Genomic DNA, 16,962 nt, shown 5'->3' with positions numbered 1-16,962 from the left:
CACAATTGAATTAGAGGTCCAAACATGCATTTAAGTTTACAGATGTTTATGATTTTGTACCGCATTGATTTATAAAATACCACAAAGGTCATACTCGGATTGATTATGGGGATTTAAGTTTGAACCGTTTGAAGTGAGGGTCCAGAATCAAGCATTTTTCTGAAGTACGGACAATAAGTTCACTAGAAATAAATGGATTTTTTTTAATGGAACAATATACAAAGCGTCATACAACGAAAGGAAAACTTGAATTTTTTGGGGGTTGTGACTTGGTCATTAGGCATTAGGGGCCAAAATGGGACAATCAATGAAACAATCATTTTCCTGTTCCTGATGTCTATATGATAACTTGTAATCAATATGATAAGTAAACTGAAAAGGAACTCTTCAAAATTGTACCACAAAGTGCTGTAGTTGGAATTGATTTGGACATTTTGACTGAAACTATTTAGGAATCAGAGGCCTTTTCGATTCAGGTCAAAACATAGTTCTGTGTCAAATGTCTAATCGCAATCAAACATCAAAGCTGTATCTGCTTGAACTGTGTACATGTCCATGTTTCCTCGAACTGTTCATGGTGCCACCTCTGTGGTCGTATCGAACTGAGCACTTCGAAACATTTATTAAATTTACAGTCAGATAAATTATCATATTAAGTTTGTCATGCAATTTAAACATGCAGATGTACCTAAGTGTAGATAAGACACATCGCTTACGGTACACACAAACACCTTTAGACGTAAGTAACGATGTCTGAAACATCCGATTTTCCTTCTCCACAACGACTAGACAACTTGTCTTCTCGAGGTAAGAATGTAAATGTGGGTTTCAACAAATAGCATTCTGGTAGGAAACTGGACAAGTAGATATGCAGTGGTGGATCCGAGATTTCAGGTTAGGGAGTTTAAATAGAATTAAAAACTGAACGAATCGAGGAAGACATATTGTTGGGATAGAGTTTGTGAAAAATCAAGATTTTTAACATTTTTTTTATTATTTTCTAACATCTTTAATATATACTTTTAATTCCAAATCAGAGTGTACATAGATTTTTAAAGTTTTTCCTATAAATCTAACAACACTAACATCTTTTGTTCTGTCCATGTGGGAATGACCGGAATATGAAATGTTAAAATGTTGGAACAGTCAGAAGACACCCTTCAATAAGAGTAAACACACCTTTATCAAAGTAAGCTCTCGAAGGCCCCGACAACAAAGTAAAAAATTCCAAGGTAACTGAAAGAGTAATCAAGGGAACCAAGGTTATAGCAGTAATCAAAAGAATGCAATCCGAGGACAAAGACCAGACATGGAAAACAGACATATACAACAAAGAACACAAAGCAACTAAAAGCATACACACAAAGCAACAAAAGCAAAATTTGACGACCCCATTAGTCTTGTGTCTCATCCCATTTTTCATTTCATAATCATTTCATGTTCATTTTATCATCCACTTCATGTTCATCGCCTGAATATAGCTGAAATATTGCTGCTCGGGCGTTAAACCCAAACAAACAAACAAACCAACTATCTTATAATTCCCGCCTCATATTGTTTTTATACTGAACTTAACGAGTTATAGGTACAATTTGCTTCCAGCAGCAATCAAACGAGTTGCTTATAGTAGTCCGGCTGCATAGTCTCACGAACGAAATAATCACAATGAAAATTTATTTTGCTTTCCAGTAGTAATATGTATATTATTTCTTAGTATTCGATAGGAGTAGGAACCTTTGCCACAGGAGGCTAAATTGCCCGACCCGATCCGACCCATCCCTTCCTTTTTCTACTGGCAATCAATATTTGTCGACCCTATTATCCTTGTGTCCCATCCAATGTTCCATTTCATCATCATTATCATTTCATGTTCATTTTATCATCTATTTCATGTTCATCGTCTGAATATAGCTGAAATATGGTTACTCGGGCGTTAAATCACAATAATCAATCAATCAATCTTTCTTAATCATCTTAAACAATTACCCAGTAAGTCTATGCATTAACCGGTATGTCATTTATTATATGAGAACTGGAAGGAAAGGTTGCTTTGGTAACTGGTAGTACCAGTGGAATAGGTCTTGGTATAATAAAAAATCTTGCCAGACTCGGATGTCATGTGATCGTAAATGGATTTGGGGAGCCTGATTCAGTGGCTGAAATTATAGGTGACTTAAAAAGGTATGTATATGGGTATAGAAATAAAAGGTGTCATGCTGTCAGTGACGGATCCAGGGAGGAGTCGGATGTTTGCAACCTCTACATGCCAAGCTAAGTTTGTTATTTGGGCAAACAGTAACAAATCATAGTGAAAAACTTGGCCCCATTTTGATAAATGTCTGGATCTTTATAGATACAGTACTCACGCTGTGACATAACTAATTTTTTTTTTACATATATGCGGCTTACATTGCAGTTTAAATACAATATTGAAAATAGGAACAAAACGATGCTACAATAAAACAACCATTGTTGAACATGTTTTAACATCAGATCATGCAGGTTTTCTGATCATGTGTTTCTGTCTTCTATTTGAGAATTACTTGAGATTATTCGGTTGCAGATTTGGAACCCAAGTGCACTATTTCGGTGACGATTTGTCTACTACAGAAGGGAACGCTAGTCTATGTGATAACGTGTTTAGTATATTCCCCAATGGTATAAATATACTAGTCAACAATGCAGGTGAATTTTCTTTTTACTATTATACTGCATTTAAAATAAAACAAACAAGCAATATAATACTATAGTTCCAAGGATGATTGATCATGAACCATAATTACAATCTTCAATAGCTAAGGATTATTCCTGATCCCTTCCCTTCCGTAACATCGGCAAGCGAAGATGGTTTGTATAACATGCTTAATCGGCAATATGTAAATGTCATATCTGTGAATGTGCCAGTACATAGTTTCAATTGCAGGAGCCAGGCTTTTATTTCTGGACCTCCACTTTTCGTTTAAATGACCTCATTGAGGTTCTAAACGACTCGTGGAAGTCCAGAAATATCTGTGTAGATCTTAAATAAAATGGTCCATTATTAAACTCTAGAACTAATTGAAGGGCTGCTGAAATTGATTTTTCGAGGCCTTGAAATATAAATAATTTTGAGTAATTTGGTGCTTCACATACGTTCATTATCATGCAAACGATTGTGTCTTTGGTGTAAAAGCGAATCATAGATGAATTCAGTGAACACTCTTTTTGAATATTTCGAACTGTTTAGGCATCCAGCACATATGCCCAGTTGAAGCCTTCCCGGAATCTAAATGGAATGAAATTATTAGTATTATGCTAACATCGCCATTTTTGCTGACACAGCGATTTCTTCCAAGTATGAGAGAGACAGGTACGATTTCAAAACTGGTATTTGGACAAATGTCACTGAACTTATTTGTATATTTGACCGGTTTAATTAGATGTGCAAGGCTGTCATAATAAGAAATATGCAGCCGCGGATCCAGGATAGGGATCATCGGGTTAGACATAAATATTGCTTATTTTGTGCAATATTTTGACCAAAAAATCACTTTCAGTTCTGGATACAACCCTGTCATTATTTTATTTCAATGTTCTAATAATCATTGTGTAGTTATGGCAAGCTCTGACAAGCTCTGGCATAACGTATGAGTTGTGATATGAAAACTCCATACGCAGGTGCTGAAGGAATAATGCCCTATATTACAAATTAATGAAATGGTTGACCAAAAACACTACACAGCCTTCACACATGCTTACTCCGAACCAAAAAAGCCAACAACACTGTCCAAAACCACTGATTAATTGAATTATTAAAGATTCTTGAAAACTTGCATCACTAGGTTGGGGAAGAATTATCAACATTTCCTCTGTTCATGGTCTGGTAGCCAGTCCAAACAAGGCTGCCTATGTTTCTGCTAAACATGGATTAGTGGGTCTGACTAAGGTAAATATAAGTTATGTTTTATATGTGAAAAAATGTAAATTATTAGGAGGGGCCGGAGTTATGAAAATATAGATAAAATTGCAGAGTCGCAGTCGACGTATGGTACTTTCACATTTGCTGAGCTAGGATTTATAGATATGTTGACCTTATCTTACCTTATCTTAAGGTCCAGTTAACTTGTTACCCGACCACATTGCCTCTGATAGAACTGAACTACAGACTTTTTTCAGTTATCAAACCTTCAGTGTTTACTGGCTTGAGTTTGGTGTTTTGTCAATACACACACACAAAGGCGATGCGTTTTAGAAGACCCCAGTGTGAAAATAAAATAATAAGAACTTCACCACTGATCTAGTTACAAAACCTATGATCAAAATGTATACCACCTTCATTACTATGAATGCTCATATTTGTTTTGTATAGGTTGTTGCCTTAGAAACTGCAAGTTCTGGTATTACCTGCAATTCAATATGTCCAGGCATCGTAGATACTATAAGTAAGTAACATGTTCATGTTATAAAACTTTTTTACAAACAAGACATGAGGCTCTGAAGATCCTATGTCACCCACCTATAGATTTTGAAATCCTGTGGTCATATCATTTGATCATTTGAAAATGAGGTTTAGAGAGTTCTCTATTCTTACATCATCCATGCAATCTACTGAACCATCCGAGTCACGACAAGGCAGACATAGGCAAAAACAAAGGGTTTTAATGGTAACCTGAGATTGGCCGCAGCCACTCCTGAGCCAGTTGGGCCACACTAAAAGGGAATTATTTGTAGAGGGATTGGAGGTCATTAAGCATATCAGGTTTCAAATCATTGGCAACAGTTGTTTCATGGGAGTCAGTCGATCTTTGAAAATTGGCCAATCAAAAGCTTTAATAACCTTCGGTGGTCATCTTGTTTAATCAAGCGGAAACAAAAATTTTATATTATGTTGAAGTTGTTCCTGTTATTATTTAGGCCAAGTGTGGTTACCATTGGCTAAAATGTGTTTTCCCATAGGGTTACATGGCAAATTTGAGTGACCAACCGCTGAGCCACACAACAGGGGATCGTTTGTAGAGGCATTATAGTCATTCAGCCTGTCAAGTTTAAAAAACATTTGCAGCTGTTGTTTCAGAGGAGATGATCTATGAAAATAAACAAATAGGAAGCTTAGATATCCTCTAGTGTTCATCTGGTTTAATTAAATGGAACAAAAATAAATCTTTTGTAGAAGCTCATCATTTCTTTCATATTTGGTCAAAATTTGTCAAGGGGTTTTCATGTAGTTTAGCAAAATGTGAAACGTTTATGGTCGTCGGAAGTAATGGCATAAGCTCATTGGGACATTTGATCCAAATGAACTAAAAAGGCATTGTTTTAACTTCACAAAAACAATTTATTTCTAGACAAATGTAATGTCTGCACTTTAAAAGCAGTAAATATTGATAAAGTATTATTTCTGAAATGGCATAGTTCTGTGTTCATATCACCAAAGAGATGGCATTGATATTTTTAATTTGTTTAACTGAAATACATACAATATGCTTTAAAATTTTCTAAACGAATCATAGCTACGAGAAATCTTTTAAATGATTATTGGAGGAATACAGAAAGCGTAGATTTTTGGTAATGCATAGTTTTCTAAATTGATTAATTTAACCCTTTCTATACAAACCAACGCAAAATCCTGAACACTTACCGTCATGAACTGCAAATATTGATAGATAAATTGCCCATAATCATTGAACATATACCCACAAAAAATCTTTCTTTCATAGTTGCTATAGGAGATGGTATTCGGAAACGTTATATACCTTTTGTGGAATAAAACGACCCAATTCAAATGCCATTAAAAATAGTAAATATTATATCAATAAAGTCCTAATGATATGCTCATATTCAAGCCACATATAAACGACTTACAAACTTCCTAAAACATTAAAACTAGGAGTTAGTTCAAAACAAAACCTTATAACCAAAGTAAACAGACGGACAGAGGTATATCAATATGTTCCCAATATGACGCAAGGGGAATGCGTAAATCTAAACTCATTCTATAGAAGATTTATACCTTTAGCTTTTGTGTCACGAGTATTGTATTGAATTATCTATGAAAGGAAAATTTACCCTTGGAGAGTGCTTACACGTAGGCGCCAGACATTTCATAAGGAACATAACCATGCCACTGAAATTGCTTTCTCTTTTTGAAACTGTGCAGCATGTACCAGTATTTATCCTGCAATGAGGTTATTTGTTAAACGAATAAAGGTATACGGTTATTTTTTTGCTGTATCCGTACATTACCAGGTTATCGACTTCTGGCTCCTCCCACTCACGTGATCGGCGGAACTACTTTTTTCTGGTATGCGTAAATTAATCATGGCCGCCACCATAAATACGATATAAACAAATTGCGATTGCTTATCCGGTTAATCTTTTTTTTTTTGCTGTTTTGTTTCGTTTCCACTTGAATAAAATAAAAGATTTTATGTAAACAAAATAATGATTTTGTTTGTATTTTTTTCACCGTCATGTATATGGCAAATCCCAAATCTCGTTCAGATTTGATTCATTATCAGTTTGCAGACGACTTCCAATATACCAAACAGAAACAAGTCAGCTTCCACGTTCCTCGCGAAATTCAAAACTTTAATGTTCTTAAAATCGACTTTACAACATTCAAAATATTTGTATTTATTGTTCATTTTACTTATTTGTCTCCTGGAATTAAATAAATTTTGATACATTGCTTATTGTCTTCAAACAGCTTTGACGGATTATATGGTGCGGATTGAATTTCAATGTTTACTGAGTCATGCGCTATGCGTATTAATTTTTTCGTTGGGTTTAACGATCGGGGCTCCTCAGGGGATGTGCATATTAAAAAAAATATTTTAAAAGTGTACACACGCACAAAACTATTAATATAACAGGATAAAAACAATATAGGTACATTGTCGAAAATTATTGAAGATATGTGTATTCGGCTTGGAACGGGGGAAATAGCGAGCCTCGCATTTCCTACCCGTTCCGTCGCCTCATCATATATCTTCAATAATTTTGGACAATGTACCTATATTGCATATATCTAATAACATCATGCTGTAAATACACTCAAGAGAATGAAATTATAATCCTCAACCCATTCAGAAACAGCTAAACCAGTGGCAAATTCAGGGAGGGTTCCGAGGGTTGAATTCCATTTTGATTGGAAGTCTACAACCTTCCAATTAAATTTACATAATGGATACCTGGTTCTGCCACTGCAACCTCTAGCATTACTGGAGAAATAACGACTCAATGTTTTGTTATACCTTGGTCTTTAGAATATTTGCTGTATTAAAACAACTTATTTATTTGAATACAGTCTCCAAACGGCAAGTGGAGGCCAGAGCTAAAGCAGAGGGGTGTAGTTATGAAGAGGCTTACGTGAGTACTGCGTAACAATATGGCCTTAGAAATGTAGGCTACGGTATATACGTGTGTATAATCTTGTATTGAGAAGTTTTTTTTACAAGTTACAGAGACATTTTAAGGGCAAGATTTCGCTCAGTTTCTTGTTTTCAAATTCAAACAATTAGTTCCAATTTCGTTCATCTCGAGTATTTTTATCGTTATGAAAAAAACAGGTAGATATATTTGATAAAATTTACAAGTTCATTTGCAATACATGCGTATGGCGTCAGGGTTGGAGGTTTTGTTCATCTTTCAACATTTGTTCTTGTTTAATTTTAGAAAAAGAACCTGCAACACGTACAACCTACGCTTACATCTGTAGGAGTTCACCAGGTAAAATATGTTTCAAATACATCTAACGCCGGTACATGTAGGGGTTGATCAGGTAAAATATGTTTCAAATATATCCAACGCCGGTAAATGTAGGGGTCAATCAGGTAAAGTATGTTTCAAATACATCCAACGCCGGTAAATGTAGGGGTTGATCAGGTAAAGTATGTTTCAAATACATAAAAGTTTGTGTGTATTAAGATAACTCTTGGAGCTGACGCAGAGGGGACAGTTATTATGCATTTATTATTCATTATTGGAAAAGTAAGACTTGTGTATAATTGCCAAAAAAAAATGTTTTAAAAAATAACAATACATTACAAGTTGTGTTTAATTACTTCCATTTTCATTAATTGCAAAGGGACAGTGTTCTTGGACCTTGCTCCTAGTTTGTCACTGAGTTCCAATAGCACTGTTGATTTAAGTGATCTCTGCCTTTTCTTTCAGTTATTATACACTGCTTTTTAATTCTGTCATAGTTTCTTGCCTATGTTATCTTTTTTTTAAATTCCAGATAGCGAAGTTAGTGGAATTTGTCTGTTCTGATGCAGCTAGCCAGATGACAGGGTCCAGTCTGACCATGGATGGAGGATGGACAGCTAAATAATATTACCTGAAGTAACAGGACACACACTGAAAAGCTTTAGTCACGAGGGACCAACCATTCAATATTTAGAGAGGTGATCAATTGTAATACAATATGTTTCAAAAATTCTTTTTAAAAAGTCAAACCAACAAAAGGTATTCTACAAAAAGCTTGAAGTGACAAGTAAATTAACATAGATAAAATAATACAAAAAATGAAACCTAAAAAACTCTCTCATTTTAAATGGTTGTTTCCCAAAAGAACTTAGGAGTATATAGTTGGAATTTTTTTTTTTTTCGTAACTATAACTATCATAGCTATGCAGATGAAAGTGGTTTATCTAAGTTGTGGAGGAGTTGTGCCAAGTGTCAGGCTCACCTTTTGTTGAAAATTGTGTAAATTATGTGCAAATAATAGTCTGAACCCCCACCCTTTTACAAATTCTCAAGATCCATCCCTAGATGATAACTTTGTATATCAACAGATCAAAATAAAATTTATACAACCAAGTGTTTTTCTACATTATATGAAGTATTAGTTTTAATGCTATATGATTCTATACATAAGCATCTCATTCATATTTACAACAACTTAAGTAGCTGTCTTTGTAAGAATCATACAAAATCTGAAAAATGTGATACACCCCAAAAAAGGCTACATATTTTTATTTTTGTAATTAAGTTGCTTTATTGGCCTATACTATGAAATGAGTAATTATTTATTCAAATCTGCCTGCTCTTAGGAGATAATCAACATTGAAAATCCATTAGTTTCTATTGAATTGAGCATCATTTACAGAGTTATCTCCCTTAATTTTGAAATCTACAGTGCATTCTATATAATTTTTATCTCCTAAGAGTACGGGTAATATGAAAAACCACATGTTATTTTCTGTTTACTATGACATTTCAAACAAAATATCAAAAATTAAAATATGTAGGCTTTTTACCCATGAATCATATTTTGCATGATTCTTAGCTGGAGTGCTACTTAACAAATAAATCTCTAACAAATATATTGATACATATACATACAACAAAAACTTTAAAATGTTCTAGGATCTATGAATGATAAAATAGAAATAGTGCAATGTATTCTAGTGAATAAAGACTATGAAAATGTAGTAAAGCACTATTTATTTAACACTATTTGTTCTTTTATAAGGCACAGTTCATTTTATTAGGGGATGGAGACATGTTTTTTTTTTGAAAAATAATACTGGTACCTAAAATTGATTTGGCTAGCATCTGGAGTGAAAATATATTCTGGCCTACATTTTGCCCTTGCGAAAAGTAATTTGTATTAACCCTATGTAAAAAAAAAGTTTCCAGCCCACGTGTGTGAATTGTGGCTTTCCCCACAAGAAAATTAAATGAATCATCTGTGCTTTACTTGAACAGAATAATAAACAATTTGTCTAAATACTATTGAAACAGTATGTGGTAAAGTAAAACATTGAACTTTAAACAAATATCCCTGGTATTCTGATATAACATACTACAGTACTAATTTAACTGTCATAACCAATTATTCATAACTTCATTTTTATATCCCCTTCCTTGTAACAGAAGGGACAAATAGTGCTAGTGCTGACATTGTACGTTAAAAATTCAATAGCAAAAAAAAACAAACCCTAAAAGTTAAATTTGATTCACTAAAAAATAAACATACTTAACAAATAATTTGAGCAGTTCTCACTATAGTTTTGATAAAATTCATAAAACCTCAGCTTCAAACAAATGATCTGGATTAAATGGAGAATGGTAAATTATTGATCTCAGTTGACATATCGAGAAGATGATATGCATGTATAATGTGGAAAAAATTTATATGTACCAGTAAAATGAAAGTTCAGTGAAACATGTCTAAACAGAAGGTTTAATGACCTGAACATCTGTCTAAACTCAAACTTGAATGATCTGAAAACCCAACAAAACCAGGTACTTTTGAAAATTTTGTACCTTGGTAAATGGGACACCTGTATAAATTGTAACAAATCTAAGTCCAATTTAGACAGGTTTCACTGCTTTAGTTTATTTTACTGATTTATATGTTAGATTGTAGAAATGGAGTCAAAAGTATCCAACTATTATTTAATCTACCAAACACTGTATAATCAGAAATTATTAAAGGCATCCATTATTGGGATTTTGTTGTGTTAGTCTAAAGCATGATTTACAATTTTGCAATTTTACCTACAACAGTAATTTTTAAAACTCAAATAACATGAATTTTATTATTATCATGATAATGAAAAAATCATTGCAATAATTTTTTAATTCACAAATATGCTGCACATGAAAAAATTCAATCTTATGTCAAGATTTACATTCAAGTTAAATGTGGTCACAGTTTGATAAACATATAAAAGAAACAGCATTTAATTTAGTTCTTTAGAGCATTGGGCAATGCATTTACAAGTAATGGAGAGTCACTGACAATAATGTAAAGTGTTTTTTTTTTTTTTCATTTCAAACACATACTCATTAAGTAAATGAAAATAACTCAAGCTAGAATGGACAAGTGTATTACAATAATATAATAAAATGACAATGTTTCCTGTCTAATAGCTGCCATATCTAATATTTACATGAATAAAACACATCAGCAATTGTTTAAAATGACCACAAAAGTGGTTTAATTTAAAATGTCACCAGGACAAAGTTAAAATCAATACTAAGGTAAAGTTATTTCTTAAATTATTTAAAACTGCTGTTTTGGCTTAGAAAATCATTCAGAATTGTAGAAATTAAAAATACATTCCTTAAATTTAAATGAAAAAAAAAAAAAATAAAGAGCTTTGCTGAGCGTAGCATGATACGCCAACAGCATATCAAACTATGTTCACTTGGGGCAAATGTGGAAACAACACACTCAAACATATGGCCCTACAGTTCATTATGGGCACAACAATTGGTTTGGACACAAACTGTCATAAAATTTGAAATTCTATAAAAAATTTCATAATTGGACCAAACATAAAAAAATCAACTTTTTGGGATGTGGCCACCTCTTCTAACTGGAAAACCAAAAGAAATATCTGAGATCTGAAAAAAAGCTGATCCTGTAAATATTTTTAAAACAGATTTTCAAAGGGAAACCTAAAATTCAGATCAACAATGATCTTTTCCTTTCAATTCTAATCACACCACCAATTTTCCCCATTAATTCCAAATATGGTGGGGCAAAAATGTCAAAATAATATATAGCCCTCTGACATGTCCCCAGGAGTTAAAAGTCCCCAAAGTTTTAAAATTTCAATAAGATTAGAAAAGCTTGACTCAAGTGAAAATAGCTTTATTTATTAACAGACTCCAATGACAATAACTGTGACAAAATGATACAATTATCAGACTTAAACAAATTTTTGCAATTGTATAAAAATGTCATGGGATGACAAACAAAATTACTTTGTCAGCTATTGGATTACAGCATGAAAATGAGAGCAACTAATTTTAAAACAAAAGTTCATAACTATACACAAGAACTGATTTCATACTGAATGCAGGGCAAAAAAGACATATTTTTAGGATAATTTGAAGTATCTTTTCCTTAAGCAATAACTACACTATCAATAAGTAAGTAATGTTCCTACTTGACTGTGACTGTTCTTAGTAAATAAATCTGATCATAGAGGAAACAATTTTATCCTTAGTATCTTTGTTTAAAATGTTAGTGAATTGTTCGACATTTGTATTATGACAAAATTCAGATTCTTACCTATCCAAGATGTATGATAAAAAAAATATTCATTACTTAGTAAATTCAAATGGGGCAGACAATGGTGCCTCTTCTTCTAAATTGTCCAAATCAGATGCAGATGGTGAGACACCATCCTCAAAACCTCCTGTTATATTGAACGGTGATAAATTGTTATGATCTACATTGTCTCCAGCGGTCAAAAACTCCATTTCTGTGTCAGCTGAAGGAGAAGTCTAAAAAAAAAATAAAATATTAGGGAAAAATATTTCAAAATCAACAAGCAGACACACAAGAAAAGACCCTCCAGAAAGTACATAACTTTTTCCATTAAAAAAAAAAGAAAGAAAAAAAAGTGTTCAAACAAATTTTTACTGGACATGTTCCAATGACTTTGCAGAAGAACTAAGGAGTCTACTTCAAAAATTACACAAAAATGTGTCAGCTGTTTTCTATAGCAGTTAATTGTAGATTATATTATAGTGTAAATGTTGTAAACAGCCTTTCAAGACACTTCAAACCTCCAGCAGGCCATTTGAAAGAGGTTTATTATATCTACCTCTTCCATTAAGCCAGACCACTCAAGAATGATAAAGGACTGAAATTAGAGAAGATCATGCATGACCTATATTACTGTGAAATTTCATTTGAGAATGTAGTAACCTACATTGATGAAACCTTCCATCATTTATATAGATACTTCACAAGGGACTAAAATGTTTACGAGATAGTGCTAGACCTTCCATGAATACCATAAATTAAGACAATATGGGGGATGCTCTTAAAATGTGCATGTTTAATTTTGGTGCATACCAATGATAGGCATTTTAATTTGGCATTTTCTGCACAGGGGATGAAATTATCTTTAATATTCTTAAACAAGACTACTAAGTGTCGATTCAGTGGAATACATGTCGTCTGCTACATGTGGTAACTGATTTGCACCAATTACACGGTTTCTGAACATTCCAGTGGATAATGGACACCTATTCTGACAGAAATTATTGTTTTATTACAATCAAATAACCATTAAAATAATAAGTATGTTCACTAATAAAGTTGTCCAAGCCAAGATATTTTGCCTGAATAATATTTTATTGTGAACTTTTATCATTTTTGTTTTTCAGTTTACGTTTGTTGTTATTTCTGGCAATTTTCCAATTACCAGTCAAATTAATGATGAATAGTTGTTTACACTAATCTCTCTATAATTTATTTATCTATGACATTTCATTTGTGAGATACATATAATGGCATTAATTTTTTTCTAGTCAATATCTGTATATCGTCTGTCTAAATTTCACACACATTATATTTTGGTGTGTTTAATTTTAGTACTTTAAGAGAAACGCCAAACAAACCAAAATAAAACCACCACCGAAATATCCCAATTCATGGTACTACATGTAAATTAGTTTTTAGAAAAAGTAATAACAAACTCACTTGTATTTCCTCCTTTTCAACCTGTGGTGAATTTTTTGCTGAAGAAAATGCTGAAAAGGGTAAATCCTTCATTCCATCGTTTCCTTCCTGCTGAAATATCGAAAGCAGAAACACTGTTGTATACAGCCAAATGTACCACATATGATAATCATATGGTGATTGATTCATATGATAATCATATGGTAATCATAGGAAAATAATATAATATTTATCATATATTTATCATGTGGTAGTCATAGGATTATCATATGATTGTCATATGATAATATGAGCTTGAAAACATGATAATCATATGTTTGTGAAAAACATGTGATTATCATATGATAACCATGCGATTATCATATGTTATATGAAACATATGATTATCATATGGTGCTCAATTCATATGATAATCATATGATGCGAACCATATGATTCCCATGTGTGGCACATTTGCCTCTGTACACCTGGATAATTCTTAGGACAGGAATTAATTAAATGTCCCTCCATTTCTTTTTAAAAGTGACCCTTATTTTTCAATGACTTTATTTTTTATGAGACAAGATCTACCAAATTTAATAATAAAGTTACGAGAAGTATGTCTTAACACAGTCTCTAAGATTTCTTCAATTGAGATGTAAGGAACAAGTAAATGAATGATTTTACAATATGTTACCTTGACCAAAATATTAAACTATGACCTTGACCTTTATGTGCAAATTTGATCATGACCTACCTGTTGTGTTCCAACCTGTCCATTACTAGGTGTGGCAGATCTACTTCTCTGCTTGGCTTTGTCTGTTCTCAGTCCTTCCATTTGAACTTTAACCTTTTCAGTCATCCAATCAGGGATGCAGAAACCGACAATTTCATCCATCATTACATTTGGGTTACTTCTGTAATGTTCAAACAAATGGTTGGAAAATATATCCAAAGGTCTATATCATCACCAAAAAGGTTATACTGATTAAGAGCAATATCATCCAACAACTCAAAAATTAAATGGCTGTATTTTAGTCCAATTAATTAAGTAGTACTCCAGCTAAGGATCATGCGAAATGTGATTCATGGGTAAAAAGCCTACATAATTTTTTAATTAACAAATCTTGCTATATACTAGTTGGATACACTGATCCAAATTTTCATAGCATACAAAATCAGCAGCTTGGACAAAGGCCTACCTTTGAAGAGTATGAAGGATCCAACAGATATAATTGTTATATCTTGACTATTTTTAGCTTAATTGTTAAACCACTAACATTCAATTGATAATTTAATTTACAACAGAAAAAACATAAAGAAGTGCTCGAAAAAAAACCCCAAAAAAAACAACTTACTAAAGATTCATATACCATGCATCCATATCATTAAAAATAAATAAACAAATATCATATCTTTTCATAAGAACATACCTGTACTCGTCATCCTCAGCCAAATCTTTGACATCTTCTAACAACATCATATAAGCTTTACCTCCCGTTGCTGGCATCTTGTGGTTCTCGTATAGCCATTGTTTATCATCTTGATCTCCACAGTACTGGGGAAATAATTCATTTTAATGACTACTTAAAAATTTCACCATTGTTTTAATTTCTGTGTCCTTTCCTTAAAAAGCTACTAATATCATACTAAAAACTAACAGCAAGTTTCAATGACAATATTAACTCAAATTAACTGTAATGTCAAGGATAAACGATCTAAAGCTTGATTGAAAATATTAACAGAACAACTATCTTGCCTCATCAGGCTCACCATGGTATTTACTTCTTGTCTTTAAAAAGCAAATATTTATATTATCAAGTTTTCTTCACTGTATAGAACCATTTAAAGTTTTCAGAATCAATTAATGACTTATTAGATAAACTGCTTTTGAAGTATACCTTGAAAACATCAGGATGTTTAATGTAAATTCTTCCTCGAGTAGCTCCTAATCCAAGTGCCCTGGAAAAGTAAAAAATTGTCTTTGCAAAGTTCGCTCTGTTGTTCAAAGTGAAAGTGACTCATCATTCCAAATGTTACCAATAAACAAGTGGCTCCCAATAGCCTGAAACACTCACCTGGTTGAATGTTTTCCTTTCAAAGGCAATAAAGTTAACAAGAAGTTGTCCTACAAATTTGATTCAAGAATACTTGGGTAGGACTTAACATAAAGATCATTTCAGAAATTGAAAGTTTCTTTCTATCTATCATAGTTTTCAAGATAGTGGCGGAAAACTGTGAAAAAAAAAAAAACAAAAACAAAAACAAAAAAAAGCCGTCATTCTTTTCCCTTTCAAGGACAATAACGCTTACAAGGAGTCATCTGACAACTTTCATCCCTAAAGACTATTGTAGTTCAAATAATAATTAGTTTCTGTCATGAAAAAATTTAGCTTAAACCTAATGGTTTTGGAGATAAAAACTACTGTATGACCCCTATATTCTATTTTTAGTAACAGCAGCCATGTTTTTCGATGGATCAAAAATCCCCACATCAGTTCTATGCAGGATACTCCAAGAAACATTCATACCAAGTTTGATTCCAATTGGTCTAATAGTGTCAGAGGAGAAGATTTTTAATTGAAATAACATTAAAAAACAGCAAAAAAAAATGTAAACAAGGGCAATAACTCCAACATGAATGAATGAACTAAAACAATTTTGACCACTGATAGTTCCCATTATGCTCAATGCCTTGATCCAGTCAAAATTTAACTAAACCTAAGGGTTTTGGTTATATATAAGCAAAAACTACCGTCTTACCCCTACGTTCTATTTTTAGTAACGGTGGCCATGTTTTTTGACTGATGAAAAATCCTTACATCGGTTCAATGCAGGATACCCAAAAAAACATTCATACCAAGTTTGGTTCCAATTAGTCCAGCAGTGTCAGAGGAGAAGAGGTTTTGAAAAATTGTTAATGATGATGACGGACACCAAGTGACAGCAATAGCTCATATGGCCTTCGGCCAGGTGAGCTAAAAAACACAAGATGCTATTTAAATTTACAAAGATTTAGGTTGAAACAGTAACCAGAAAAAAGAAAGACAAGACTTCCAGTTTACTTTTACCTTGTGCATATGTGAGAGATCAACACAATTATAGATGAAAATAACAACTATAGTAATTTAAGGAATACTGTAAATGGGGCAATTTTTGCACCATCTTTTTTTACTATCCTTGATTAATCAAAAAGTATTTATGACAGTTTAGCTTTTACGTTACCGTGAAAACAGGAAATATAAAACTGCCGCAAAACATCAATGTTTTACAGTACAGGATTTGGTTTCAGACAGACATTATGAGAGTCATGACCCACCATCTCATTTTTTGTGAAAGTAGGTGACCCAACTCAGTGCACCTTTAGGTTTGGCAGGAATGCACATAAATTAAGTTAAAAATACCATCAAAGATGTTAAAGTTGTTATTTTTTTCTAGATATGAAACTACTTACTTGTTGGCTCTTGCTCCCATTATATATTGTGATGAGGCATTTAACCTGTTTGAGTCCCACTGAAAATAAAATCAAAAGTGCAGGTGCATTAAGCTATGAATATGGCCCAAAAATATCA

At 32.8% G+C, this 16,962-nt stretch overlaps 2 protein-coding genes across 6 annotated transcripts in view; one reads left to right on the top strand and one right to left on the bottom strand.

The window, feature by feature from the left end:
- Positions 1-52: 52 nt before the first annotated feature.
- LOC148607875 (uncharacterized) lies at positions 53-8,799 on the top strand. 2 transcript variants are annotated; one of them, XM_088546577.1, is made up of 9 exons: positions 53-807; positions 2,031-2,181; positions 2,564-2,685; positions 3,227-3,349; positions 3,822-3,925; positions 4,349-4,421; positions 7,286-7,347; positions 7,654-7,707; positions 8,219-8,799. In XM_088546577.1, the coding sequence occupies exons 1-9, from the start codon at positions 750-752 to the stop codon at positions 8,309-8,311; spliced, it is 840 nt and encodes a 279-aa protein (XP_088402703.1). In that variant the 5' UTR covers positions 53-749; the 3' UTR covers positions 8,312-8,799. The 2 variants fall into 2 exon arrangements, with proteins under 2 accessions (XP_088402703.1, XP_088402704.1); XM_088546578.1 differs by lacking the exon at positions 3,227-3,349.
- The window catches only part of LOC148607874 (uncharacterized), a 28,010-nt gene continuing 19,065 nt past the window's right edge, over positions 8,018-16,962 (bottom strand). For 3 of the 4 annotated variants that reach the window (XM_088546553.1, XM_088546551.1, XM_088546555.1), the window contains 6 exons: positions 16,845-16,903; positions 15,292-15,352; positions 14,824-14,948; positions 14,148-14,307; positions 13,433-13,522; positions 8,018-12,225 (listed from right to left, as the gene is read on the bottom strand). In XM_088546553.1, coding sequence (XP_088402679.1) covers positions 12,043-12,225; positions 13,433-13,522; positions 14,148-14,307; positions 14,824-14,948; positions 15,292-15,352; positions 16,845-16,903 — 678 coding nt within the window. In that variant the 3' untranslated portion in view covers positions 8,018-12,042. The remainder of the gene's footprint in view (positions 12,226-13,432; positions 13,523-14,147; positions 14,308-14,823; positions 14,949-15,291; positions 15,353-16,844; positions 16,904-16,962) is intronic. The other variant, XM_088546554.1, reaches the window with a different exon arrangement.

This window comes from Perna viridis, chromosome 9 (assembly GCF_037379345.1).
Source record: "Perna viridis isolate PV_CMFRI_1.1 ecotype Kerala chromosome 9, ASM3737934v1, whole genome shotgun sequence".
Taxonomy (NCBI): domain Eukaryota; kingdom Metazoa; phylum Mollusca; class Bivalvia; order Mytilida; family Mytilidae; genus Perna; species Perna viridis.
The sequence above is the reverse complement of the archived record's forward strand: the minus strand, read 5'-3'. Positions and strand labels throughout refer to the sequence as shown.